Source organism: Gymnogyps californianus, chromosome 1 (assembly GCF_018139145.2).
Source record: "Gymnogyps californianus isolate 813 chromosome 1, ASM1813914v2, whole genome shotgun sequence".
Classification (NCBI taxonomy): domain Eukaryota; kingdom Metazoa; phylum Chordata; class Aves; order Accipitriformes; family Cathartidae; genus Gymnogyps; species Gymnogyps californianus.
This window is the reverse complement of record NC_059471.1, coordinates 211840717-211868418: the sequence shown is the minus strand read 5'-3', so window position 1 is coordinate 211868418 and position 27702 is coordinate 211840717. Positions and strand designations below refer to the sequence as shown.

At 43.1% G+C, this 27702-nt stretch overlaps 1 protein-coding gene across 2 annotated transcripts in view; it reads left to right on the top strand.

Moving 5' to 3' along the window:
• Window positions 1-27702, top strand: part of CAMK1D (calcium/calmodulin dependent protein kinase ID) — a 230884-nt gene that overhangs the window by 86013 nt on the left and 117169 nt on the right. For both annotated transcript variants that reach the window (XM_050900482.1, XM_050900475.1), the window contains exon 2: window positions 15838-15969. In XM_050900482.1, the coding sequence (XP_050756439.1) occupies window positions 15838-15969 (132 nt within the window). The remainder of the gene's footprint in view (window positions 1-15837; window positions 15970-27702) is intronic.

Genomic DNA, 27702 nt, shown 5'->3' with positions numbered 1-27702 from the left:
CGATGGGTTAACCCTAAAGAAGTTCCCATTTGTCTCAGTGATGAGCTTGACTCTCCGTGCATTTTGCATGCCCATTTTTTCCCATAAGCTCCTGTTGGCTGCTGCTGGCTCCACCGCATTGATCGACCATAAGAACAGCTGTACTGGGTCAGACCAAAAACGCAGCTCATCCAGTGCCCCCATCCCTGCAGCCAATGCCAGATGTCTGGGGAGGAAAGTATAGGTCAACGTTTAACAATAATGTAATTATTATAATACTGTAAGTACTCCCCTAGCATTCAGTGAGATGTGTTCAGGCTTTTTCTGAGACACAAATGGTGTCTTCAGTGGTCTGGGATGATTTTTATCAGCAGTACTTTTCCAGTTGTTTTCTGAATCCTTGTTAATATCCACTGTGTCCTATGGAAGGAAGCTGGATGAAGTGTTTTGAAGTGGGTCCTTGCTACCCTCATGTGCTATCACCTCATCCTTGTGTTGGAAGGGACAGTGATCACCTTCCCTGCTCCACTCGGAGCTTTATTCTGTCCCCCTCAGTTGTCCCTTCCAGGCTGAAAAGTCCCAGTTGATTCAGTAATTCCTCATAACGGGGTGTCGTGGTTTAACCCCAGCCAGCAACTACGTACCACGCAGCCACTCACCCCACCTCCATCCCAGTGGGATGGGGAGGAGGATCGGGAAAAAAAGTATAACTTGTGGGTTGAGATAAGAACAGTTTAATAACTGAAGTAAAATATAATACTAACAATAATAATAATAATAATATAATAGTAATGAAAAGGAATATAACAAAAAAAAGAGATCAATAAAACCCAAGAAAAGACAAGTGATGCATAATGCAATTGCTCACCACCTGCTGACCGATGCCCGAGCAGCAATCCGCCCCTCCCGGCCAACTCCCCCCAGTTTATATACTGGGCATGATGTTCTATGGTATGGAATACCCCTTTGGCTAGTTCAGGTCAGCTGCCCTGGCCGTGCTCCCTCCCAGCTTCTTGCACACCTGCTTGCTGGCAGAGCATGGGAAACTGAAAAATCCTTAACTTAGGATAAGCGCTACTTAGCAACAACTAAAACATCAGCGTGTTATCAACAATATTCACACACTAAATCCAAAACACAGCACTGTACCAGCTACTAGGAAGAAAATTAACTCTATCCCAGCTGAAACCTGTTTCATAGTTTTGATCATCCCTGTTGCCCTCCCTGGTTCTGCCATGTCCTGCAGGCAAGGAGAGGGATCTCAACAGCACGAAGCATTCAGGGTAGTGGCAAACTGCTTTCTTAGTAATCCCTAACACTGGATATTAAATGGATTTACCATATATTCCTTGCTGTTTTCTGCCTTTTAACCAGTTCTTTATCCATGCAAGAAGCTTCTCCTATCCCCTAGCGGCTCCTCTGCTCAGAGATCCTGCGTTGAGGCACCCCATTGAAATCTAAGTAAAATACGTCAACAGGATTTTCTCATCGGCATACAGGTTGACCCCTACAGAGTACTCCAGTACGTTTATGAGGCTTGGCTTCCCTTCTCAAAAGCCATATTAGCTTTTCCTCAATCTATCATATTCTTCCATGTGTTCAATAATTCTATCCTTTGCCAGAGGGATTTTCTTCATTATATTTTTTACTGACCAGCTGATGTCAGATTTACTAATCTGGAGTTCCCTGTAATTCCCGAATTTTTCCTTTGAATCCCTTTTTAAAAATGGTGACACGTAAGCTGCCTTCTAATTTTTGGGTACCCATAAAGCTTTAAGGGAGAGACTTCAGCCCATGTTTAGAGCTCCAGCAGTTTCACGCCTAAGTTCCCCTCGAATAGCTGGGTCAGTCCAGTCTATAACCCCTTCTACCAACCTTGTAAAGAAGGTTTCCAGTGTAAGAACCTCCCTGAACCTCTCTGCAGTGAGCACGAATGCCAAAAAAGTCATTTTTGCTATAGCCATGTGGGTTTATTCATGTTGCTTCTATACTTGATTGCTTCCTGGTCCATCGGCGATCTGGCACACTTCTGGCTTCTGATATGTGCAAAATAGTCTTTATTGAATTTCCTGCCTGGTGCCACTTGTTCTCAGATGCTTTTTCCTGCCTTTTGAAGTTCTTATGTTTTACCCACTAGAACTTAAAATCCATTTTTGTTTCCTCATTTGGACACACAACTTCTGATTTTGAGGATGCTGTCTTACTTCTCATAGTTTCTCTTGCCCAGCTGCTTGGCCTGCCAGACTTCTCTGTTTCTAGTTTCTTTACATGGGGTATATATTTGTTCTGAGTTTCAAGTGTCAATGTTTTTAAATAGTCCTTATGCCTCCTGCAAGTTTTAACTCTTCTGGTTCTGTCTCCTAGGACCTTCTCATTTCTTGTTTAACAAGTTTCCTCATTTTTATAGTTCTTTCAAAATTAAACATGACACTGAAGATTTAGCACCATGTAAGAGGTTATACCTCCTTTCTTAAGAATTTTAGTTTTTTCTCATGTATATCCTACTATAGGTCAAGAGTTTCTTGCCATGGAGAGTGAAGGGGAATCCAGTTCTTGCAGATTCCTTTTGCTGATCATTTCTAGCACCACTCTCTAGTTCTGGTTTAAAAAACATTCAGTATATTTGTGATTAAAACCCATTATGTGACTTGGGATAGCAGTTGGTTACTTAATATATTTAAAATGTGTTTTACTAGAGAGTTATGGAAAGAAATTATCGAGCAGCAAATGTAAAATGAACAGACAAGAACTGCTTTCTCATATAATTTGTACTCAGTGGAGCTCAAATCTACAGGAGACTGTGAAATTTAAAGTGTAAATGGGCTGAAGAAAATGAATTATACAGATTAGTAGAGGATAGGTAGCTAAGACATGATGGGTCAATGCAACTGTGACTTGAATAGAGATACCTTTTCTGGATCACTGACTGTTGGAGACTAGGGAGATAAACGGGGTGGGGGGAAGTCTTATGCTGCATGAGCTCCATTTCTTACACTCTTTCTTTAAATAACTGTTAAGGGCTATTACTAAAGAAAAGACCCTGGACTGGAGAGACCCTGTTACTTAACCCTGTTGACCATTTTTTGCCTTCTTCATGTCTTCCTTTAACCAGGTAAAAAGGATACATTTCACGAGCAAGCCATGTGAGTTTACATTTCAGGATCCTCAAGTCTCCATGTGCCTGGAATGAGTTCTCATTCACTTAGAAATGGAAATATTTTAATGGGGAAAGGGCTTTGCTTCAAAGAGAGCATAAAGTTTCTAATCAAATTAGGCTCTTAGTCATAGCAGAAAGCAAAACTGTTTTTCCCAAGGAAGTATCATGCTTTTTCTGCTATTCCAACAGTTTCACATACATCCTTTTGACCTGTCATGTTTTAAAGGACTCAAAGCTTATTTCTTCGTAGTGAACCTCCCCATCTGATCATGGTGGGGAGAGACACTGTCTCATTTTGATCTATTCCTAAAATGACCCCAGGGATCGACTTGTGCACTTGCTGTCAGGATTAAGTGTCCAACCCTTCCTCCCCTCCAAGACCTTTTGATGACAATAAACAGAAGCTCCCCAGGAGGCCAGATTTCTGCAATCTTTCTAGCTTTTTTTTCTTCAATCAACTTTTAACCTGTTTTGAATACTCTGCAGCCCGTCTCTTCTGTGGGCTGGCATACCAACCACAGCACATCTGTACCACGCGCAACTTGTGGCAGGTTTTACCAGCTGGCCCAGGCTCAGCTTAGCTCCTCAACTCACTGCCAGTGGCCTGCTGCTTGCAGTATTTTGGGGACTGGCTCTCAGATAACCTTTACAGTGCGTTGGGAGAGAGATTCCTGCAATCCTGCCTGTTCCTTGTCACTCTGCCAGTGTTCTCATGCAATCCTTCTGGGGCACTTTCATCTTCTGGGATGCGTGTCACCTGGGAGGATAATATGCTGCTTCCTTTTTATTCATGTTTGAAATTATGCAACCGCGTCCAAAGAAACACAGAAGTTATTGCTGTCAGGTCGGAAGAGCTGTGTTCCCCTTTCCCCACCCTCATCCAGCTCATCGGCATGTTATGGTACTGCTCAGACCTGCCGTCCAAGGCCTGAGCTGGGTTATCTGGACCCGCATAAAGGCTGAGAAGCACGGTGGTGACGGTTGTCAATGTGTGTGTAGCATGTCAACCTGTGATGGAAATGAGTTCTGAGAAATTTCATTTTTAAAAATAGGTAGGGCGCGTGGCAGTCATCTCCTAGGAAACTCGTCGTTGTATTATGAGAATATAATGTGCTATGATTACATTTCAGATAAAGGGAATCAGCGTTGCTGTCAGATTGTTTCTGCTGAAGTTTTCCAACACAGAAGGTCATCCCTATGCAGCAGTTGACTTGGTTGGTGTTTGTGAGCTGGTTGGGGCACTGAGATGGTTCCTCTTGTGCTGTCACTCACTGGAGAATGGGAGGTGAAGACCGAGGCACGAGTAGCCCAGCACTGGCATGTGTTTGTACTGTGTGCTGAAGCTGCGGGCAGTCAGAGTCTATCATGGTTCTGGTGAGTCAGGAGAAGCTCAGTAGCAGCAGCTTGCCTAGGCAGATCTGGAGGTCTTCAGTCTTCATCTCCTTACCAGCAGGGCTGGTAAATAGATTAGTGATTGTTTTCTATGAAGACTAACCCGGTGGCTATTAAACCAGGAATCTAAAGCCTTTTTATGGACGATATGACAGAGATATCAATATCTGTCTTACTGCTGATGGCTTCCATGGACCAGCTCAATGACTCATGGCTTCCATAGACCAGACTCAACTCTTTGAGTGGGGAGGTCTGTCCTCCTTTCAGATGAAATGCAGGAAACACCAGCACCTTTTCTCTGCTGCAATTCTCTAATGGGCTCAGCTGCTTTGGTGCAGGTCTGCCATGCTGGAGGGACTCCTTCCCTCATGATGCTGTCTTCTACCATCATATGGGCAAGGCAGCAGAAGGCAAGGATGGCTCCCATCCTCAGGGGGTGGGATTGCTGCATGTGTAACTGGCCTTCTCTGCTGTTAAAAGCATGGGATAAACCCAGAGGACCTCTGTTGCCAGGCCTCATATGCTCCCTGCTTCGTCTGGGTCAATGCTTCGCTGGGCATGGTTTGGATGGAAGCTGGTGCAGCTTCTGGTTCCTTACATCTCCCGGGGAATTTCCTTTTGGCCAGTCCCAGTATAACTCTGTGACATCAAAAAATGTTCCTTCAGAGCAGTGTAGAGGCTCATGACAACAAGTTTATGGGAGGAAAGTTGTGCTGGTGCTGCATCTATTTTATGAGCAACCTCAATAGTCTCAACACAGCACCTTAAACATAGAGCCATGGAGAAACTCCTTGTGAACAGAAGCTGAAAGGAAAACCCTTTTTGCACTGAGATTTGAATGAGAATGACTGAGGCTTGCGCACATGGAAAGTGTGTGGCAATTCTTTTTGCAGAAGTATCTGTGAGTTTCAGAAGTGCCTGGTAACTTCTGTATACAGTTGCACTGAAATAATCTTTGCCAAAATGTTTATTTACAAGCTTGCCGGTTACTAGGCAAACCAGTTTGCTAAGATTTCTTAATGTACCTCAGCTCAGACATGAAGCCGCATGTGGATACATGAGTGAAGAGGCTGGGGAGTAGGAAAGCAAACACTCTTCTAGTGTTTTAAGAGGTGGCTATTGGAAGTAAGGCGGCAGATGAAGCTCTGGATATCCTGCAGTGGCTTTTCCTACCAGAGTTCAGTTCTGAGCTACAAAACAATTTGTATTCCATTGTACTGAATTGTGTCTCTCTCTCTTTCTTTTTTTTTAATTCTAAGCTACAAGTTGGAGTGGGCGAGGATACAAAATACACATCATTTTTAGTCCAAATATTTAAAACAGATATGCAGGACTGGCTGGATGGGTAACAACAGGATGAGAACAAGCCAATTAGAGTTTCATAGCGGCACAGAAGGGCTCTTGCACAATGGGAATTGTTCAGCTGTGCTTGTGACAGCTCTGAACCCTGTGGCCTCCTCTTTCGGTGGCTGCTCATCACGTTCACGCGGAGTGCTTCCTGACTGGGGGCTGTAGATTGGATCTAAAGGATTAAACTGGAAAAGGCAGATCCTAGGAGATGTGCCTGGGTTTCATGGTCTGATTAACTAATCTAAATTTGTCCTTAGAATAGGCAGGAACCGTGCTGTGATCTTGGGTGTAGAAGCCTCACAAGTCCTAATGCTACTTTTGTTTTGAATATGTGGTTATTCTGCATACTCAGGTTCTATGAGTTGGGGAGGAGATTTGTCTGCCTTAGCCTTCAAAGTGTCCACACTGTGGACATCTTCATCGCTCCCCCTAGGGTCCCTTTGCTCTCAATGAAGATCAAGACATGTGTTTAGGGTGTGATTCGTCTGATCAGTGTTAGATAGTTACCCCAGCACTGCTGTATTGGCCATCTCTTGGCTGTAACAGGAGCCATGGGGGAATAGCTTAGATGTCAACAATACCTATGTTGTGGTCAGAGGACTTTCATTCTGGGTGGTCAGACTCTGCTTTCTCTTGAAGCAAGACCAGATCCTAAGGCTGGAAGTCATCTAACTTAATTGCAGCTGCCTGACGGACATCTCGGCGCTAATGTCTGGGCATCTCAGATGATCTCTTTGACCAGAGTCAGGCAGCAAATGGAGCAGGGGATTTTTGGTTGACAGGGTTTAAGGATTCCTACAGAATCACAGTGTGATGCCCTCAATATATTTTTGGATGGGATGTAATCATCTGTTAGAGATGCTTCTCTGAGTACAAACGGAGTGTGCGCTTTTAGATTATGCAAAACTCCCGGCTTTTAAAAAATTAAAGTTAAGTAACTTTTAAGGTCCATGTTGTTCCTGTTCCTCAGGTCCCTCATCTGCAGAATGGGCTATACAGTTCATGAGACAGGGTTGGTGTTTGAAAATCACAAGTCAAGTAATACAATCATTTGCTTATGATCACTGAGGAGGACTACCAGAACTGATACTTTGGCTTTGTTTTGTAAAGAGATAAATGCCACCCAGAGGAATGAGGTGCTGTGCAGACTTTTGCAACTTGGATTTGTGAAGGTCCAGACACCTTTAGGAAAAACTCCTGGCTAAATGGGAGTTTCCCATGGTTTAGACACAACTGCAAAGTTATTTGATCTTTAGGCAGTTGGTAGTTTCATCGTAACTAAAGACCTTCTCTTTAGAAGGAACATAGGAATTGTTGCAAGCAAAACTATAGTGTCTGCACTAGCTTTGCTTTGCTTTGCTTTAAAAGACGTAATGTCATCTAGTTGTTCTTTAATTGATCCAGGCTCTTGAAGAGCGCCATGGTGTGCCAGATCTTTTCTTAAGTTTCTGTATGGAGGAAGAAGAAGAAACATGCTTTTTCAAATTGGTGTGATCTGCCTTACATGGCCAGATAAGATCTCCAGAAATCAGACGTGTTGTAATAGACCCTGAATATATCAATGTCAGAACAGGGAAATGCTTTGAAAAAAATTATGGAGATCACTTATGCCTCAAGAAAGGTTTGAGGTCATTATTAGAAGAAGAAAGCTTATTTCCTTGTGAGAATGCTGCCATCAGATAAACCCTGGGAGACAATGAGCTCCTTTTGTCTTATAAGATGAAAGTGGAAAAAAGGTACTTAAATATTCACTTTGGAAAGAACGTGATCATCAGTGGAGAAACTAAACTGCTTAACAGCTCATTTGTGAAGTGTATAATGGAAGGAAGAGCTCAATACAGAAAGCTGTATGTTTTGCTTTTGATTCTGGATAGCTTTACTGTGATTGCCACGGAGGATGTAATGTAAATGTAATAGGCCTTTAAAGACAATACTTCCCTTTCTAATAGGGGTCAGAATTAATCAGAAAGGAGCAAACAGTTCAGGAAAGAAGAGGACTGTAATAACAAACATGACTGGGGATCTGTTCTGGGCCAGTTTCCCTTTTTAGCATCCATGCATCACTGTCTCAGAACAGACTGCATAGCATCCTATTAAATTAGCATGCACCAGGCAGCTAAAACAAATTAGTTCATTTCAGAAAGGGAAGAGATTCTGCAGAAACTTTTCTTTTTGGCTTAATTTCTGTGCTTTATGTGGTTTATTCATCTTTGAACCTAAGTTTTATGGCACTGAAGCCCGTACGCCTCGCTCTGCTCTGCACGTAATGGCTTTTCTTACCTGGGAGTCTCCTTGGCCATGTGTTTCAATGCCTTCACCCTGCTGGTGTATGAGTTGGAGTGCCCCAAGCACCGCAGGATTTCCCATCCACATGGCTGGAAGCCATCCCAGCGGTGCTCCACTTTCCTGCCTGTGTTGGAACACAGGTCTCAGACTTGGTGTTTCCCTGCTGGCCCTCAAAGTGGGAGCTGAGCTGGCTCGTTGCGGGTGGTGGGCAGGGAGAAGTGCTCAGGGTGCAAGGGAGCAGTGTGGCACCTTTGCTGATCCCTCACAACATCACGTTTGAAGGAAGGGAAGGGAGTTTCTTAGTGACAAGGGGCGCTGGTGGTAGTGCCATGCCGTGCTGTGAACTTGAAATTCATCCTGGAGTAAAGAACTAATTTCAACTACAGAATAGTTTAAATGATTTCCAGCAATTTTTCCTTGGGTGAAAATGACTGTTGCCCATTAAGGAGGTAGTTGTGTTCTGGTGAAGGTGGTCCAGGGGAAGAGGCAGGGGTGTTAAGGAAACCACCTTGACTATATTGTCATAATTTCATGCTTTATAATGTGCAACTTTAAATTGGTGTTTTCTGGCTTCATAGAAGTCTCTCTCCTCTAAGGAGCTTTCTTTTAAGTAGCTGACATGGATTTTCAATCTTAATTCTAGGGGGTTTTGGTGGCTTTTTTTGGTTTGTGGATTTTTTTTTCCCCCCTGAGAACATAAAATATTGAGTAGCTAAAAGAAGAAATGATAAGCCTCAAATTGGCATTAAAATTCTTGCAGCTGACTCTGGTGACAAAAACTGTCAAAACACTAAGCTGTTGTTGTAATTGTAGATAATAGTACCCCCAAAAAATGGAAGTTAAATCCAAACAAATCCAAACACTTTTGGTGACTACGCAAGATAAAAGCTTTCTGTTGCTCATTCTGTTGCAGTGAGTCGCCCTGTAATGGTGGGAGAAAACCAAACTGGTTTATAAGGAGGGGAAAGAAGAAGCTCTACCTGCAGTATGATATTATTGGGTGGCTCTTTATGGTCGTGACTGTAAGTCCCAGCAGAGATCTGTGTATTGACGTGGTTCCTCTCTCCCAAAAATTATGTTAGAGGGGGAGCAGCAAGGTGGTTGGAGAGATGAAGTCTGGAGCTGGGGATGTGCTGCCCAACCCTGGGCATGGTGATTCCTGGGCTCCTCTTGCACTGTGGGGAAGAGGCTGCTCGTCAGAACACCCCGATGGTCTTAATGTACCTTCTAGCTTGGACAAAATGCTGAGGGTATTGGCATGGGGCAATGGCTGAGGGCATGGAGAAACATGTCAGTGGTCCAGAAAGGAGCTCCTTGCTACAGGAACACCCAGCAAAAAGTATTTTTGCCCCTTGTCATTGTTGTTTGAGTGTCCATCAGGCTATAGCAACAGCATTTTGGCACAGTTGAAAGTGCTGTTCATCATCTATAATGGGTAATAGCAGTCCCAGCCCCGGGCATCAGGCATCTCCGTGGGGATGGGGGACATCACTGCGGGTGGGGATCAGGATCAGCCTTGGGGAGGGGAACCAGGGTCAGACACAGCCCAGGGCAGGGCCATGTCTGGTGTTACAGCAGACACTCACCGGGCCCCAAGGTAGAAAACAGCATTTTCATTTGTAGCTGGGTGGCTTAGTGGAAGTTAAATGAGTAGTGAGGCTAAAAATACCGGTGTTAATACAGCGATCCTGGTTGTTCTGCTCTTGCCCAGGCAGAGGAAGCATTGCCATAGAAGGGGCTGCAGGGTTGGAACTGTGTGTTTGATGAATGAAAACAGCTAGAAAAAGCATTTGTCCTCTAAAGAATAGATGGCTGCAACCGGATTAGGAAGTGTGTTTCTTTTCCCGTAAATTTATATTCAGCTCTTGGGAATGTGTAGGGATATTTGACTTCTGTATCACTTGTAACAGTCCCAAAAGCCTTCTCCTGTGCTCTTGACTGGGTAAAAACACCCTCTGCGCTTCAGTGTTGTTAATTTCGCATTCAGACATCACCGAGCTATTGAAAATTTCGTTGAAAATTCATTTTCACACAGACCTCAGGACATTCATGGACATGACTTTGGAGCGAAAAACTTTATTTCCAGCCTTAGTTTGGGTTTATGTTGGGATGGGTCTGGAATTTGGGACAGTGAGGATGATACAGAAATGACTGAGTAGAAAATTTAATAAAAAGAAATTACTTGTGCAGAAAAATGGCTTAGTAGAAAAATATTTTGCGGGACCAGAATCTCCCTGGTATGTGCTGGTTACACAGAGCTCTAGCTCATCCCACAGTTAACTCCTTGAGGTCCATGGGAAAAGCTGTGAAAATGCCAGAGAAGATTTTTTCTTACATGCTTGCCTCTGTTTGTAGTGCAGTTCAAACTCACCTTTCTTTGGGGAGTCAAGGAGCAGAACTGGTGTGTTGTTGCCAAAGCCACGCTACGGAAATGACCTTCTTTGATTTGATTGGTCTCACTTTGATGCAGTCGGTCTCCCATCTCAGGGTGATCTTCACCATGGACATGGTATATTTTTCAGACGATGAGTGTTCGCTATTTTTTTTCCATGGTTTGGCTGGGGCAAAGTACACACAGAAAGCCAACTGTATCATAATTAAGATCATTAGCTATACATAGCCCAAAGATGTGAAATCTGTTTCCTGACTATGTCTGTTGATTTAGTATGACAGAGCACCTGCTAATGCAGTGGAAAACTGCTCAACATGGAGGTCTCTGCAAATGGAAAAATTAAGTTTTATCCCTCCATCAACTCTTTGTCTTCATTTTGTCAGTATTTTTGTGACAGCAATTTTTTTGATGAATGAGAACAGATTTGCTGTCACAGTATATGTTGTCCATTGTACTTCAGAAATTAAGTGTTCATATTAGATTATAGTTCAAAGAGATGAAGGAAAAAATTATTTGTCCTTTATTTTGCTTTGATCTGCAGGACAGCTGAGCCTTGCAGCCGTTGTTTTCTAATAGAAAATTCAGTCTGTCTGGGTATGAATGCCGTTCATATTCCAATGTTAATCTTGAAATCCTAAATCTAGATTAAAGAAAATAACTAGATAAGAAATAATTTAAATGAATTAAAACTGTAAAAGATCGGCATCTCATAGGATGCTGGATGGTCCAGATGTGTGCAAAGGGGTGAGGAGTCAGAACATCTCAACCACCCTCTAGAATTTGCCATTATCTCAATGTCACTCATCGAGTCATTTAACCTATCTTTTTTTCTCTTATGTTGTTCCTAATTTATATAAAAATGATCTAGATCATTAAACTATTCCATGCCTTAATTAGAAGTTTCAAAAGAGTCGATCCTCTAGAGTAAATGATAACATGGTCAAAACTTTCAAAAATAGGTTGTTGCCACACACACATTTCGGCAGCTAAAGGTGGTTTAATTTTGCAGAAGTTTCTTGCTTACCCATTTCCACCGCTGTCCTACTTCCTCAAAACCAAGATGCTTTTTTTATTTGTTTGCTATAATCTCCAGGCAGAATGACGAAAGCTCCTGAAGGGTTTTGAAGCCCCTCTTCAGAGAGGCGAAGGCTGGGTCCCCAGGCATGTTGGAAAGGTTGCAATTACCTTTTTCCCAGCTGAAGGGAATGGGACATCCCAACCATTGCAGACACCTTTAAAATCATAACTTTTATCCAATTAACCTCTTGTCCCTATTTTTTAAAAAAAAATCTGTATTAGAGTGTGAAAATACTTTTTGGACCATATTTTCTGGGGGAGGATGAGAATAAAACTCCCCCAAATATTTTCACAGAGTAAACACCTTCCTTGGTATTTTGCAGAATAAAAAATGTCCCTGTTTGCTTATGTCCTTCCCAGAAATTGTGTTTTCCCATGCATGAAATTTCAGATAAAACCTCATAATTCAAAATATGAGATTGACCAAGAGGTTTCTGAATCTCTTTCTGGCTCGGTGTGATGACCATGGAGATACTGGCATATGGGTTACAAATGGCAGGTCTTGGGAATATCGTGTCATTATAAAGACCATGCAGTACCTCCTAGGAGAGGTGTGGTTTTAATCCAGAGCCCTGTCTGAGCTGCAGACGTGTAGCATTCTGGTTGTCCAACATCTTCTGTATCTTTTTTTTTTCCTTTTTATTGTGTAACACTGCTTGATGATGCTTAATGGAAGGCATGTCCTTTTCACAAAAAGTCCTGTCACTTTGGTGGTGTAAAATGCAACATTTTCCAAAACCAAACATCTTTATAGAACTTTGTACACAATTAATTTTTCACCCTCATTAAAGAATCATTAAAAAATTCTTAGAGATAAACTGCTTCCTTCATTAATGTCTTGATTTTAAAGGCCACATTAATTCTTTGGGGGAAAAAATCTTCTTTAGCAAGCCTGCCAAGTCAGTAGTTCTGGGGAACTTTTTTGAGGAGGCAGAGAATTTGCTGTAGGATATATCACTGTTAGCAAGAAAACGAGCAGCCTTGTCTTTCTGACTTTCTCTCTGGTATTTATCTATTCATGCATGAATCAAGAGGAGTTTAGTGGAGGCTGGACGGGATTGTTAAGGGTGGATGAATTCAGCTGCGTGTTTGAAATTATGATAATTGCTTGCCCACCTATTCACTGTTATTTCTGACTCTCCCCTGACTCCAGCAGCCTCCAGGAGTGTCTTTGCTACCTTTTCCTTGCTGATGCTCCCTGCTACTGTTTCTTTCTTCTTGCCCCATACCGTTCGTTCCTCTCAGTCTGTGTTTAACTCTTTGATCCCTATCTGCATCTGTTCCCTCCCTTCTCTTTCTTTCCCGCACTTCACTTATCTCACTTATCTTTCTTTTGTCCATTGACTTGTTGCTTTCCCCCCTACCCCTTGCTCTGTGAACACAGGAGCGTATATAGTGCACAGGATAGTGCAGACCGCCTCGCATCTCCCTCCTGTCTTCCTGGCAGATCCACCCCAGCGCTCTCCCCTCGTTTCCCAGGGGCTCTTCCCAGCACCAGCAATTTTATGCCATGGCCTCATATAAAACTCGATGTAAAAAAGGGCCCTGTCAGTGCCCGGGGTTGACATGTGAGCGAAAGCTTTAGCTGAGGTTTGGCTTATTTCATGCTTTAATGAGAAAGGTTGTTAAGGAGATATGGTATTGGTTTTTATGTGTATCTTGGAGCTCCCCAAAAAATTTCATTTAAATTCACAGAGGCTGTTTCCAACCATTGAACCCTATGGCTGTCCTGGTAAGTGGAGAAAGAACTCCAGCAAAATGATGAAGCCAGCTGAAATAGAGGTGTTTCCCAAAGCTGGCTTTACTGGGTAGAGGGATATAAAAGGATTTCCTTTATTTTGTTGTCTGAGAACAGCAACGACATCCAGATTGGGATGGGAGGTCTCTGTGTTTTTATAATATCGTAAACACTGGGAGGGCTGTGTGATCAGTAAACGACCGGTATGAATACGCTGCTTTTAACAACATTTAACTGAAGGCAAAAAGCTTGTTCAAGACACAGCTGGAGTGAAGTGCAGTGTTGAAAGCTGAAGCAGATGGGGCTTAAGGGGTTCATGAAATATAGCTGGGAGCAGTCCTGTGAGTTCCTGAGCACCCTGGTCTGCAACCGAAGCTGATAAGCACTGAGAGGTCTTAGGGCTTTCCAGTAAAAGGATTTTATTGCAGTTCTGGTCTGGCTGTCCCAAGCATGAGGGTCAGGATGAAAACCTCATTTGGTGAATCAAATGACTAGGTCTGTTGATAGTAGGAAAGCAAAGAATAGGTCTTTAAAAACACTTTGGATGGCTTGATTGCACAAGCCATTAGGATCAGTTGTGTGGACTCTAAATGGGAGCCCGTGATGCTCTGACATGCCATGATAGATTATACACAAAGCAGAAAACAGTGAATCGTTCCTGCACTTGGAGTGGCATAAATGTGGTCAGAGTCTGTCCTTTTTGGCAAAAGTGAGGCGAAACGTTCTTGGTTCAGAGGGTCACTGCTACATGTAGACAAGCTGTCAAACATCCGCCGTAACAGTTTGCAAAAGTCTCTTTTCATCCACTCCTAAACTTCCTGTCGCCATTGCCCTATCGCTGCTGACTACAAAAGTGTTTCTGGGTAAACAGGGGCTTTCTTTCCAAAGCAGCAGCCTCTTCCTTTTGCTTATCCACTTATCCACAGGCTTAATGATTCATTCAGTCATTTTGCAACTCAGGAACCGTTGGTGAGGTCACAGCCACTTGGCTGTGTCATCAAAGTCCATGACTTAAAAAGGAAGAGCCTGGCCAGGAAAGGAAATGCTTCTGTTTATCCGCAAACATCTAGATAAGCAGCAGTTGTGGGGAATGAAAGTCAGAGAAAGTCGGTGGTAGCCAAATGAGGCTGTGATCAAACATTAACGTTTTAAGAGTGGGCTGGAGCATGGTTGGGTTTGCTCAGCCTGCTCCCGAGCTCTTTTCACAGAGAGCTATGTAGAAAAGCAGAATAATCTATTGAAGGGGGGGGGGGGGTGTGGGTGTGTAAAAATGAAGGAAAGTGTCCTGCTTTTTATTTTGTATAAATAAAATACGATCTTTCAGCTGGTGGATCCTTCAGTTGTGATCTTGTTAGACAAGTCCTTGGCTCTGATTGCTCTTGGACGAAGCGGGTGTTTCGGGAGGAGGTTTTGGTGAATAGGAACAAAGATCTGCTGTTCTGCATCGGGCCAATGCTCTGTCTTGCCCAGTACCTCACTGCTAAAGCAGTAACGAGCACTGGAACATGAGAGTGGCCCCAATATGCCAGAGCAAAGGTCTGTTCAGACCAGCATTGTCTGAATGATGCTCAAATGCTCAGAAAACAGCGTGAGAACAGAAAAAAGTGTATATAGCACTGACTGTAACATTTTCCTGGCTTCTCCCCAGTAAGGTCCAGATGCTTTGGAGGAAGCAATGAGGGTGCAAGAAATAATACACTGTTACGGAATAACCTAATGAAGGAGAGGCACTGCCCACTCTTGGCAATTAGTGACTGGCTGCTGTGATGAAGTTTCTTTATTTGTGTAATCCTCTCTGGGGTAACTGTAGGGAGGCTGCTATTAAGGCTGACGTTTGGACTTGTGATTTAATCCGATTCTTTGGCTTTAGCGATTACACACACAGCAGTTTGTGTTGTGGAATAACTCCGTGTACATAGAGAAATTCTGACGCTGCTTCCCTGTCTGAGTCAGGGTTGAGCCAACGGTGAGGAGATGCTCTGGGCTGCCAGGGAGGACCAAAGCGGAGGCCCTGACCTCTTGTGGTCACTGAGGAACCGGGAGCACTCTTGGCACTGGTGAGGTGCTTAGTCCTAGGGACCTTGTGCTGCTATGTGAATTAAACCTCCAAAAACCTCAGGAAGGGGAAAAGTACATCATCCATCGAATCAGCAGCCAGACTATGGTCCATGCCCCTGTGTGCAGGAATGGTACTTTCTGATTTTCAAGCTTTGCTCATACCTCTGCTGGACTATGGTTCTTTATTAAAATTGTTGTATTTCGTAAGCTTTTAATGTTTTGCGTGAATGTGAATGTCTGCATATGTTTTTAAAGGCAAAGAAAGATGCTTGTAATGCCATTGCTGTGATTAACAAGAGCAGCTTTCAAAAGACACCAGAAGTGCTATATTTGATGGTTATGTTTCAGTTAACAGCTTCCAAAGAAAAGGCATCACTTAAAACCGGGGTTTTTCTTTTCTTCTTTCAGGGGTGCATTCTCTGAAGTTGTTTTGGCTGAAGAGAGAGCGAGTGGGAAACTCTTTGCAGTCAAGTGCATTCCCAAGAAGGCACTGAAGGGAAAGGAAAGCAGCATAGAGAATGAAATCGCAGTCCTGAGAAAGTAAGTATCACACCTTCATTTCTGCTTCTTCGCTTCAATTAGACTCTTGCATTTAAGGAGCAGGAACAGTGATTGACGAGTGTGACTGACGGATTGTTCAGCCCATCACAGGCAGACAAAATCACCTGAGTTTAAATGATGCTGAAAATGTTTTGAGAAATGCTCTGGTTTTCTTTTGTATTAATACAGCCAGATGACTGCAAAGTGGGAAAGAAGAGCAGTAAGGCTGGAGTAAAGCCTATGATGCCATAAAAAGACCCTATCCACTTATAATGCCAGCAGTTGGGTCACTGGCTTTGAGGAGAGCAAGAGCAGGGTTAGAATTTCCAAGTGCTTAAAACAGTCTGTATGCTAATTGCTCTAAAACTATGGCGTACTATGGATTGTTATAGGAGATGGTGGTAACTTGTACCATGGAGAGGTACCTCTGCCACTTCTCGAAGTGATTTTGAAGGCAACTTCTATTTTATCAGGGTTGTCCATGGTGTGTATTTTTTCCTGGCTGTGGCTGGAATACATGGATAAGGAAAAGTCAGCTCACGACTGCTGTGAATTCAGTGTAGTCATGAGAGACTTGATCCTTACCTCTTCCTCATCTTATGCCCTGGAGGTGGGATTCATCTCACCTGACTTGAGACACTTGGATCTGAACTTGTCACCCTTGACTTTCTTTCTAGGAAATGGAAAGAGATTGGTCACTTTAGGATTGGTCCATGTAACTTGTTTTAAATTTCTAAAAGTACCTTCTCTTCTCATTGAATTAAAGGTAGTACAATTATATAGAAGTCTACAATGGACTGGAGCACTCTGATTCCTGCTGCACTGCTGTCCCTAATGGGACTTCTTACCCCAGCTCTTGGTCATGTAGAAGCTGGTGACTGATCATGTGGGCATCATGTGACAAAACTGATCCTAAATCTTTAAAACTAACTAGATACTTCTGAACGAAATGCTCAGACAGCCTAAGCCAAAGGAGCAGGTTCAAGGGCAAACTTGGCCATCTCAGTAGGCAGAGGGGATCCTTTTCAGTGGAGGTACATCAGTGGGGCTCCAAACAGCTACACACGTTTGTTGCAGTTGCCTTCCTGTTGCTGGACCCATATCAGGTCAGTACAATGTAAACCCAGTGATAAATGCAGCATGTTGGCTTGCTGTGTAATGTTATTGAGAACCTGTCATAAAGCTCAGCTGTTGCCATCTCCATAACCAGGTAATAATGGCCAATAACTGGCAGCTTGAAATAGTCTTTGTCTATATGGGTTTGTCCCCTGATACTCATGTGTGGGTATAAGAGCGGCAATACTGGCACGCAGTAAGGATTGCCTTGCATCAGCCTTGACCCTAAGCTAGTAAAGCAGAGAAATTGTTATTTCTTGCTTCTGCGTTGTGAAACGTTTCTGTTCCCTGCAAACAATTTCCTGAGAAACCAGGAGGCAGCATCCAGGCTGTGCTATTCCAGCTGCAAGGGCAGGAGAGTGAGTGGGCGGAAAATTCCTTAATTTTGTACAATTAGATCTACTCGGTCTCTTGTCCTATGCACATTAGGACCTTAAGAGAGATTTTTCCTTTTTTATCTCCTGGTGTCTTCTACTTAGCTGTTGCTAATACAGACTTTGCATGTCATTGTATTTATTCTGAAAATAGACATCTTTGCTAGCAGACACAGTATTGAATTTGTATGTGCCACCAAGGAAACGCTCAGAAAATAACAAACTGGATCTGCCTACAGTTGAGGAGAGGGAATATCAACTTGTTTCTCTGTTCAATGAATTCTCTGCTTCAAAAGCTGTCAGTAAAAATAGATTTGAGAGAGGTGGAGTGGATCCTGAGCAGCTGTTGCTAAGCTCCAAAGGTACCTAGTATCCTTGCTTTTGTTTCTGGTAGCTTAATACCGAGTGGGGATGGCTAGTTTGTGTGTTGTCTAATTAGTGGGTAGGATGCCAGAGCCCTGGGCTGCCCTGCGTGGCTGTGAGGTGCCGCAGCCTTAACATGCCATGTACCGAATGCCACTTCTGCAGGGGATGTGCACAGAGGATGCCTGGCAGGAGGAATTGGTCCCTGTTCCCTAAGAGGAAGTTGTAGAGCCACAGAGGATAGATGCAAAGCAAATATAAATATCCGCATGTGTTGATCTGGTCTCCCTTTCTGGTTTTGCATTATGCCTTTGGGGAGTGCTTAAAAAGTCCCAAAGGACACGCTGCCTAGCTGAAATGCAAGCAAACTCCTTGTGATCCTTTAGAGAAGGATCTCTTGTCTGACACTGGACTTTCTCCTCCTATATTCAATCATTAGATCTTTGTCTTCCTCCTGACGAGGTACTTGCTTTCTGGCAGACATCTGCCGCGTTCTGTGAAATGCAACTGTTCTTGAGTTCCCCTGGTTGTATGTCAAACGGGGGTCTACTGGGGAATCCTGAATATACTCCCTGCAGCCTCTGGCAGCTCTCAGGTGAGCTGCTCATGCCCCTGTGTGGTAAGCGGGTTTTTAGGGACAGTCAAAGATTGTGCTGGCCATGTCCAGGACTGGTACACACAAGTATCACATATACCTTGTACCCTCAGGCTGCCCTGGTGGAGGTTTGTCCCCCTGCCAGTCCTGACAAATCATCCAGATCTGGCAGAATCAATATGGAAAAGGGTTTGAATGACGTCATGTGTTGAAGTCATATTTTAAATAATGTTTCTTAAATTAATGATTAAAAGTCTGTGCATGGAGTACTATAGGAAGTAGAACCTGGTGATGAAAGCATGAATCCAATGACCAAACCCCTTGGATCCCCTCTCACTTCTGCTGCTGACTTTCCGTGTGACTTTCTGTCACAATATTTAGTGCCTGTCTCAATATTTATTGTCTGTGAAACAGCCTTTATTCAAAAGACTTTCAAATAAAAAGTTTTACCTGCAGTTCGTTTCGCAGTCCTTTCTCGTGTCAGCAGACCCAGGAGAGTGGGTGCAAGAAGGGAGGTTTCTGGGCTGGGCTTTTAGCGTGGAATGATTGCAGCTTCCTGACAGTCCTTCTGTGTGTCTCAGCTAAAAAGCTGTTGGAAGTATTAATCAAATGTTCTGTGTTGGGGAAGGTCAGCAGTCCTCATGTGAAGTACATGGAAGGTAGGAGATTTTATCTCTCTGTCTGTGGGCTTGGACGCTCTTGCTGCCAAAACAAAATGACACATTTTAGAAGCGATGTTCTGCTAACAGAGGAGCGAGCTGCCAGCCAACTGATCTGCATGTTTGTGTGAGTGCCAGAGTGAATCATGCATACTCCATCATTTTATTTTTCCAGCCATGGCCAACAAATCTGTTCTTAAAAAAGAAAAAAGGCGGAAGAGCCGTTAAGTCAATATTTACGCCTAGCAACCTTAACAGGGTTCTTCCAATATGGACTCTTTTGTGTCCTGTGGAAATCCATGGCAACATTCCCCGAAGACTCGGATGGGTGGGGATGGAGTGGGAAGGAGCTCGCTGTTGAGTGCAGTGCCGGGAGAGACTAAGTCTGCAGTTAATCCAGGAGCCTGAGCCCAACAAAGCATTTAAGCATGTTCCTAATTTTAGACAGTTATTCGTTCCAGTGAATCAGTGAGTAAGTTGGGTTCACCTTGCTAAGCTCAGGCCTAAAGGGATGCTTCAGAGCAGGGTGAAAGTCCCACTAGGCACCTATGTTTGGTACTGCGTCAGGAGGGGAGTTTTCTTAATGTCTTCGATTACTGCCTGGATCACGCGCTGGTGCACAAGGATTGCTTGCTTCTAATTGTGTGCTGGCTGCCTGTAGCTGAACACAGGGCAAAATCATAGAATCATAGAATGATTTGGGTTGGAAAGGACCTTAAAGAACATCTAGTTCCAACTCCTTTGCCATGGGCAGGGACACCTTCCACTAGACCAGGTTGCTCAAAGCCCCATCCAACCTGGCCTTGAACACTTCCAGGGACGGGGCATCTACAACCTCTCTGGGCAACCTGTGCCAGTGTCTCACCACCCTCACAGTAAAGAATTTCTTCCTTATATCTAATGTAAATCTACCCTCTTTCAGTTTAAAGCCATTACCCCTTGTCCTATCACTACATGCCCTTGTAAAAAGTCCCTCTCCAGCTTTCTTGTAGGCCCCCTTTAAGTACTGCAAGGCTGCTATAAGGTCTCCTCAGAGCCTTCTCTTCTGCAGGCTGAACAACCCCAGCTCTCTCAGCCTGTCTTCATAGGAGAGGTGCTCCAGCCCCCTGATCATCTTCATGGCCCTCCTCTGGACTCACTCCAACAGGTCCATGTCCTTATGTTGAGGCCCCCAGAGCTGAACGCAGGACTCCAGGTGGGGTCTCACGAGAGCGGAGTAGAGGGGCAGAATAGCCTCCCTCGACCTGCCGGTCATGCTTCTTTTGGTGCAGCCCAGGATATGGTTGGCTTTCTGGGTTGCAAGCGCATCTCATCTCATCACAAAATCAGGTGAGAAGCTGAGCTGCATCATTTTTAGGCTTGAAAATTTATTTCTTTTGCAGTGGAAAACATGCTATGGTTTAGAATCTGTTTGAGGAAGAAAACTGAATCTCTAGGACAGGACTATCTCAGCTCTATTCACTAACTGGCTGTGGGGAACGACAGCACATGGTCGCCTTCGTGTGACACAAACTTTTCCTGACCTGAGATGTGGGGGTTTTCATAACCTGCTCTGAAAGCAACCGTTTTCTGGTTTTGAGCAGAAAGGTAAATGCAATCCTTTCCATTGTTTGCTGAAGAATAGAGGAAATTTCTTCCACTTATGGTAATTGTGCAGGTGTGAACATGCTGAAAGATGAAACGTCTGTTAGACGGGTTCCTGAAGGCAGTAGGTGGTGCAAAGAGTTGGACTGCAGAGAAGCACCAGTCTGAGGTTCTAGTTAAATAGAAAAAAAACAACCTTGTAAGAGTCAGACAGAGAAAAATATCCCTGATGTGGTTTTTTTTCTTGGCTACACCACTATTTATCACAAGAAACTTTCTAGCTGCCTGGGTAATACCTGCACGATCATACAGATTCAGTGCTGAGTCAGAGCAAAGCAAGGGGAGGAACAATAAACTGTGTGTAGCCCTGCACCCAGGTGTATTGATTACTTAATAGCAGTAATGTGCACAAATAAGTGTCTTGTTAAGCAAATACTGTTTAGCTAGCAATTCATACTCTGCTTTAGCTAGCTTCTGCTGAACAGGGATTTTAAAAATAATCTCTAAACTATTTAGGTATCTCCGACTCTCACCCCCTCCTCTTTACTCTCCTAGATCCTCTGGGAGAGGCACCATTAAATTCCTTATTACAAATCAGAGCCATGCCTAATTGCAGACTGAAGCCATTTTTCCTGTTAAACAGCATGATGGAACTGTTTCTAGCAGGTCAGCTAAAATTCTGCCAGTGCTTTCCATTCCCATTTCCTCGGAAGACGGTGGGGGGGGACTGTTCAGGCAGTGATTCATGCCCATGCGGCTGCCTCGCTCCTTATATGCCTGCACCTATATCCAGGAGTTGCTGGTATAATAAGGAGCAGGGAGAGAGGGGGGGAGGCATCCTCCTGCAAAGTCTGGGAGGTCAGGACTGCACCCATCCCAAAACTAAACAAAAAACAGCAATGAAAAGTTTTCCTAAAGTGGGTGAAAGTGTGGGTGTTCCTGCTCTCCTGTAAATGAGATGATGGTCAAGGGACCCCGTGCTCCATCCCAGGAGGCAGTGCCGTTCCTGACATTAAAGAGGACACCCTTGATAACAAATGTGAAAAAATCACCCCTTCTCAAGATTTACATGAAGACTAAAAGGGTAATTTAAAAAATTGTACCTTTTTGCTCCTTTTCAGTAGCCCATTGACAAACTCCCCCTAAAACCTCTCTGTCCCAGATTCTTGTCTCTGTAAGGGCTCATCCCTCCGGGGCTAACCCAGTAGCCTCTAGGAAGATGAATCGAAATTTCGTTTTGAAACCCATTAGTTACCTCTTATTAAACTCTTCTGTGCAATTTAACTCGGAATCAAAGGCTACATTAATTCTGAATAAAATTGGCCATGCAGAAGTTTAATGTGCCCTAACATAAATTTGGGCATTTAATTAAATCAGATGAACGTTCCTGAGTGACTTTGTGGGACAGACCCATCTATTCAAGCCACAGCTATCTCTGGGTCAAAAAATACAACCCTTGCAGGCCTGGATGGTCCCATACTCCAGTTTCCCAGTCTGGAGGCTCTGCTGGTGCCCACTAATGCTCTCCTATGATAATTATTTTTCTGTGTGAGGTCACGTAGCTGGAGTACAAGGCCAGCTGAATTGAAGAGGAGACGCTCAGATCCTGTGTTGATAACTGCTAACATAAAAGTGATGGCAATTCGATTGTGTAGCTGATGTACAAAAAGCTGTGGGATTGGGGTTTAAGGGGTTAATGACTAATTACCTCTTTAGACCCCAGCAGTAAGAGCTCTTTTTACTGTAAAGAAATGAATGGGATGGTTAGGAAAGGAAAAAATAAAAAAAGCACTTGGCGTCTCTGTCTGTCAAGTAACATTATTTCTCTGAAGCTTTGCTTAACCTATAGACAAAACAGGCTTGCTGCTTTTTTTTTTTTTTTCCCTTTTTTTTCCCCCTCTGTGAATAATGGTGAGAAGATAGGCTGTCTCAGCAAGAATTAAGAGACAGCTGGTTGTTATATTAAGTAATCACTTTCAGAGAAAGCTTTTATGTAGATTTACTTGTTAAAACCTGGCTTGCTCTTGCCATTGCAGTTGTGCTGAGGTGACAGAAGGCTGACTCTGCCCTCCCCGCGCGGCCGTTCTCCAAGCCCTGCCAACTGCAAATCCAGGGCATCCCAAAAGCTGGCTCCCCAGCGGGGCCCTGCAGCCCCGAGGATGGCTCGGGGTGCCCAAGTGTGCGGCTACCAGTTCGGGGGTGATACCCAGTGGTACCATTACTGATGTTGATGTCAGTGGTGGAAGAGTAGGGCCCTTCCAAGAATATATTTGTTGGCATCCCGCATGGATACACTTCATCATTGCCCCCATGCATCTGCTGGGCTGACCTGGGTGCCTGGTGGGACCTCGGCGCCCGCCCTTGGAGCCACCCTTATTGCTGGGCACTACTGCAGGCATCCCTGCCAGGGAGGCAGGTTAGGCATGGAAAGGAGCCAGGATCTACAAAACCCTTCAGGGTAGGGGGACAGTTGGGCATGCCTGGAGGCTGACATCAGCTTTAGACCATGAGATCATCTCCTGAATCAAGGAGATGCAGACTGGATGAATTGCCCTTCTCAGGTTTCCGGCAAAAGTGAATCTGACCCTATATATGTGGGTACGGCACAGGACAGCTCTGCCTTGGCACGAGCAGTTGACTTCTTGTTAAGCAAATTGTTTTGCTGCAAAGAATTCATGCGAGTGAAAAAAATGTGAAACCTGAAACAAAGCTGACACCATTTTTGATCACTGAGATGCTGGAAACTTTGCAGGGGAAGACTTTGCAGCCTGGACTGCCTGGATTGTATTTCATGCTAGATTAGATGTAAGCAGATGTAGGGAAGCAGATCAAGGCATCTTAAAAATCCTAAAATACATTAAGTGAGAGAGAAAAATCCCCTCTGAAATAGTAAACACAAACAAAATCCCTTGTATCTTCTCTGGTCTTACACAGTTTCATTTACATGCAGTGTGCTCCGTAATAGCTTTAGCGATGGTGCGCGGCATTTCTGTGTTTCAGCCTGCCTTTCCGCTGTGCGTATGCAGACAGTTGTGTTCCTTTAAGTATGTTATAGTGTGATAAGTCATTTCATTGTAATTGCTGGGTGACAATGCAGCTGTCCTCTCTTCTGGGCGGCGATGGTTTACCAAATCTCCCTTGCAAAACTGTTGTTCTTCAAGGTCGCCCCATACCCTGACTCAACTCAAAAAATGGCATATCCATGCTGGGAGGAGGGCGCAGGTCAGAGGGGATGAAAGTACATTGTCGCTCAGAGCTCCGGCTTGGAAAATAATTCAGTGTGTTATGGAAGAAACAGCTGCTTTCTGAAATAGTTGCTCTAAGATGCTTTCAAATTAGCAGAACGGGTTTTTCAGCCTTAGCTGGAGTCTGCTTCTGCACCAGATGTGTGTTTTATATGGACCCCATCCTGTGCATAGCTGGAATAACAAAGCCAGGGTCCTTTCAGAGCTCCTAGCTAAAGAATGAGAATATATACCCTATTTTCCAGTATTTATTACTCAGGAAGATGGTTACAATTGTGTTTCAGTGGCACAAGTATCTGATTATATGTGCCGTTGTCTCTTACCTAAAAGGCAAGAATTGTTAAGATACATAAAGACTCTTTAATAAGACCTAACAGTTTGATAAATGACTCAGCTTTATATCTGGATGCATAAGGTCTCTCTTTGTTACACCCACATGTTTAAAGCTAAGAGTTACCTAATTTGTGAGCACGTGCCTTCGGTTTGGGATTATGGAGCTCACAGAAGCTAAGGTGGGTTAGTCTTTGCATGTGAGACTATCCCAAACCACGGTAGATGTGGGCAGTTACAGGTTGCAACAGCTCTGTTCAAAGCAGCGCTACAACATAGTGTTTAGAAGATGCAGGGTTTTGGGTGGTGGAGTAGTAGCAGGGAATGCATTTTCACAAGTGCTTGCAGCCCAGATCTTCAAGGATGTGTTGGTGCGTAAAAGCTCCTGAAGATGTAGTCCCAGGTGGCTTTGTTAGGCAAAATACTTCCTCTTCTGTTTCTTCTCACAAGATTCTTCATGAGTGATCTGAAATATTTTGTCCAAAACTAAGTTTTTTTCCATGAAAGTCATTTCTTTATTTGGAAAAAGTATAAAAGGCTGCTTAAAGGCCTCATGGCGTTACCAAAGTGAAGATGTCCTTGTCAAAATATTATCAACATATTGCGTTTTGCCTGTCTTCTCTAACTTAATCTTGAAATATTAACTGGAGGAATTCAGTGTTTTGTATTAAGCTGTTGTGATGTACTGTTGGGAGCCAGTTAGTTTCTAACCACAAGATGACCACATTTTGATGACAGGTAAGTTATTTACATGCACAGTCCAAGCACCTCAATGGATATTCCTTTATCTTACTTTCATGCTATTAAAATCCATGACATTAACTCATAAAACACTGGAGTATCTAAGTGGTGAATTAGAGTCATAATTTGTGAAGCACTGCATAAAGGAAAACAAGTAAATGCAAGGTAGGATTCATCTGGCCAGCTGGAAACATCCTCAAGGTACGCAGCTGCATCTGAGCTCCAATCTCACTTGCTGTGGAAATCATGAAATATGCATTTCTAAGTGGACCAGAATGTACAGGGAGGAAAAACAAGTATTCCAAAAATGTCAGTTCAAGAAGGTAGAAACAGAAATCTTATCAGAATTGACAGTTTTTGTGAGCGCTCCTTGTCCAAAGCAGTTGTTGCCCTTAGCTGCATGCTAAAATGCTTTATGAATACAAGTTGCTGTATTTTTGGCCTCCATTATATGAAATTAGACCAGTAATGTTATCGATGGGCAAGTTTTTGTGATGTGTGACCCCAGTATGAATTTAAACCAACTCCGTTGGCAACTTCTACTTCTTGTTTTCATTTATAGAAGATGAATCACAATTACATTTTGTGCCTCATTAAGGTCATGATTCTAGGTGTTTTGAACCAGAGTTTGGCAGAGGGGGGCTGGCTCTGACCATAATAAAATGGAAAAATATTTGCACTCCATCCCACTTTCAGCTGCACCAGGTTGAACCTAACAGCAACCTCTGTGTTTGGAATATATCCAATATATCCTGAACTGACAGCTGCATAAATTAATTGATATTTGGCCAACTAAGTCTGCAGTTGTCATCTGTAATACATATTGATTCACTCTTATAATGCTTACTCATACAACACTTTGCGTTCAGTAGGAGTTTTGAAGAAAAAAAAGTAAAAAATATTAAATCTGCAGGTACGGACTTTGTCTTTTAAGAAAGACAGACATACAAAACACTCATTTAGTCTGTGGGCTGCCCTAGTGCTCAGTTTGACCAAGGAAATGGTGATGACAATTTTGTTCCAAATTAAACATTGATCTTTTTTTAAAATCAGAAATTCTAATTTTTTAATTGTGCTTTATATTCATAAGGCATTGGCTTAATCAGAATAGATTGGTTTTATTCTGAATTAAGAGCAGCCATACTAGAGGGTTGTGCTTCTTCAACTATAGGACTTTAAACCTATTAATAAAATCAGTTTTCAAAGTCAAGCCTAATATTTTCCTTGATTGCATCCATGTTTCTATGTCTCTGGCTATCAGCGACATCTGACTATATTGCCTAGTTCTTAAATCTCTATCAGTGCAGAAACCTGTGGGTTAGTTTTAGTATTGACAATTTGTATTAGTAAGTAAGTAGACTATGAAATCATTTCCTTAAGGATATGTGACAGCTAGCTTTTACTTTGCCGGATATTTTATCAAATTAAAATTATGGAACATTACATTAAACAGGGGTGTTATTGCTTCCTTCCCCATTAATTTTTTTTTCCATGCGTAGGTGAATTCAAGATTTCTTAGAGACAATACATTCTTTTTTGAAGGCATTTAAAAATATAAATAGCAGAATTGATTTCTTTTTCTTGAAAGTTTGTTCAATAACTTTGAGAAGGGATATTAGTAGGAAGCTTTAGCAAATAAACTAATATATATTATAGCTCTATACTGAATCAAAAACAACTGACAAATGCATAGCAGTGAAGTGTGCCAGATATGTTTTTGCACACCAGCACTGACTCCTTCTGAGATTAGTCCAAAATTTCTATATATAATCTGTTTGGTTCCCACCAAATAAAATAACAGCCTGCTTCAAATATCTTCATACCCTTCTGATTGATATCTCCTGTCTTGACTGACGCACCAGGGATTAAACTGGGACCTTTTTGGACTTACACATATATATCTTTACAGCCTCAGCTAAGCAGCCATTCCCTGTGGGCAACTGGAACGGATTCAGACCTTGGTGGACCACGCACCGAGTGCAATAGTTAACTCATGCTGAAATACTTGTTTGAAAAATACACATCAGCATGGGGTTGTTTTTCAGCTGTTTAAGACTTCTTTTTTCCCCTCCACCACAAGCAGAAGAGTCCACGTGCAGCAGCAATATTTGACATAATACATTTTGTCAAGAAGCATCTTGCCAGAGCAAAGCAATCTGGTCACTCCCATGTCTGCTGTAAACTTGGTAATTAGAACAGAAAACAGTGGCTGTTCACAACCTTGCTCCTAAAAGGGATGATAGGGGATTTCTGACTGAAAACAAAGACGAAAGGCCTTTTTCATTATTTTCTAAATGTTCTCTTATGTGAGTTACAACAAATATGTGGATATGGCATGATTCACAAAGGTGTAGCTTTTATTGGCATTTATATAGAAATGCCAGTTCTTCCTTTTCTATGTTACTGTAATAGTGATGGCTGTCTGCTTTTATATTTACTACAAGTGGGTTGGTGGGAGGGAAGTTGAAAACTTTGGTGAAGTTTGAAACTTTTCCTTCTGTGTTTTTTGGGCACATGAGAAAATTGCCGTTGAGTGGAGCTGTTGCGTGTCCCGCAGTGTTTATGTCTTGAAGGCATCGTCCTTGCCATTTATGGTGTACAAAACACGCATCCAAGCCATGTGGCATCAGCATGGGTAAACGAGCACTCGTCGTTAACAAATAGACATGGGTAATATGATCTAATGCTATTCTGGTCAATAGGAAAATTCAGTCGTTGAACTTGGT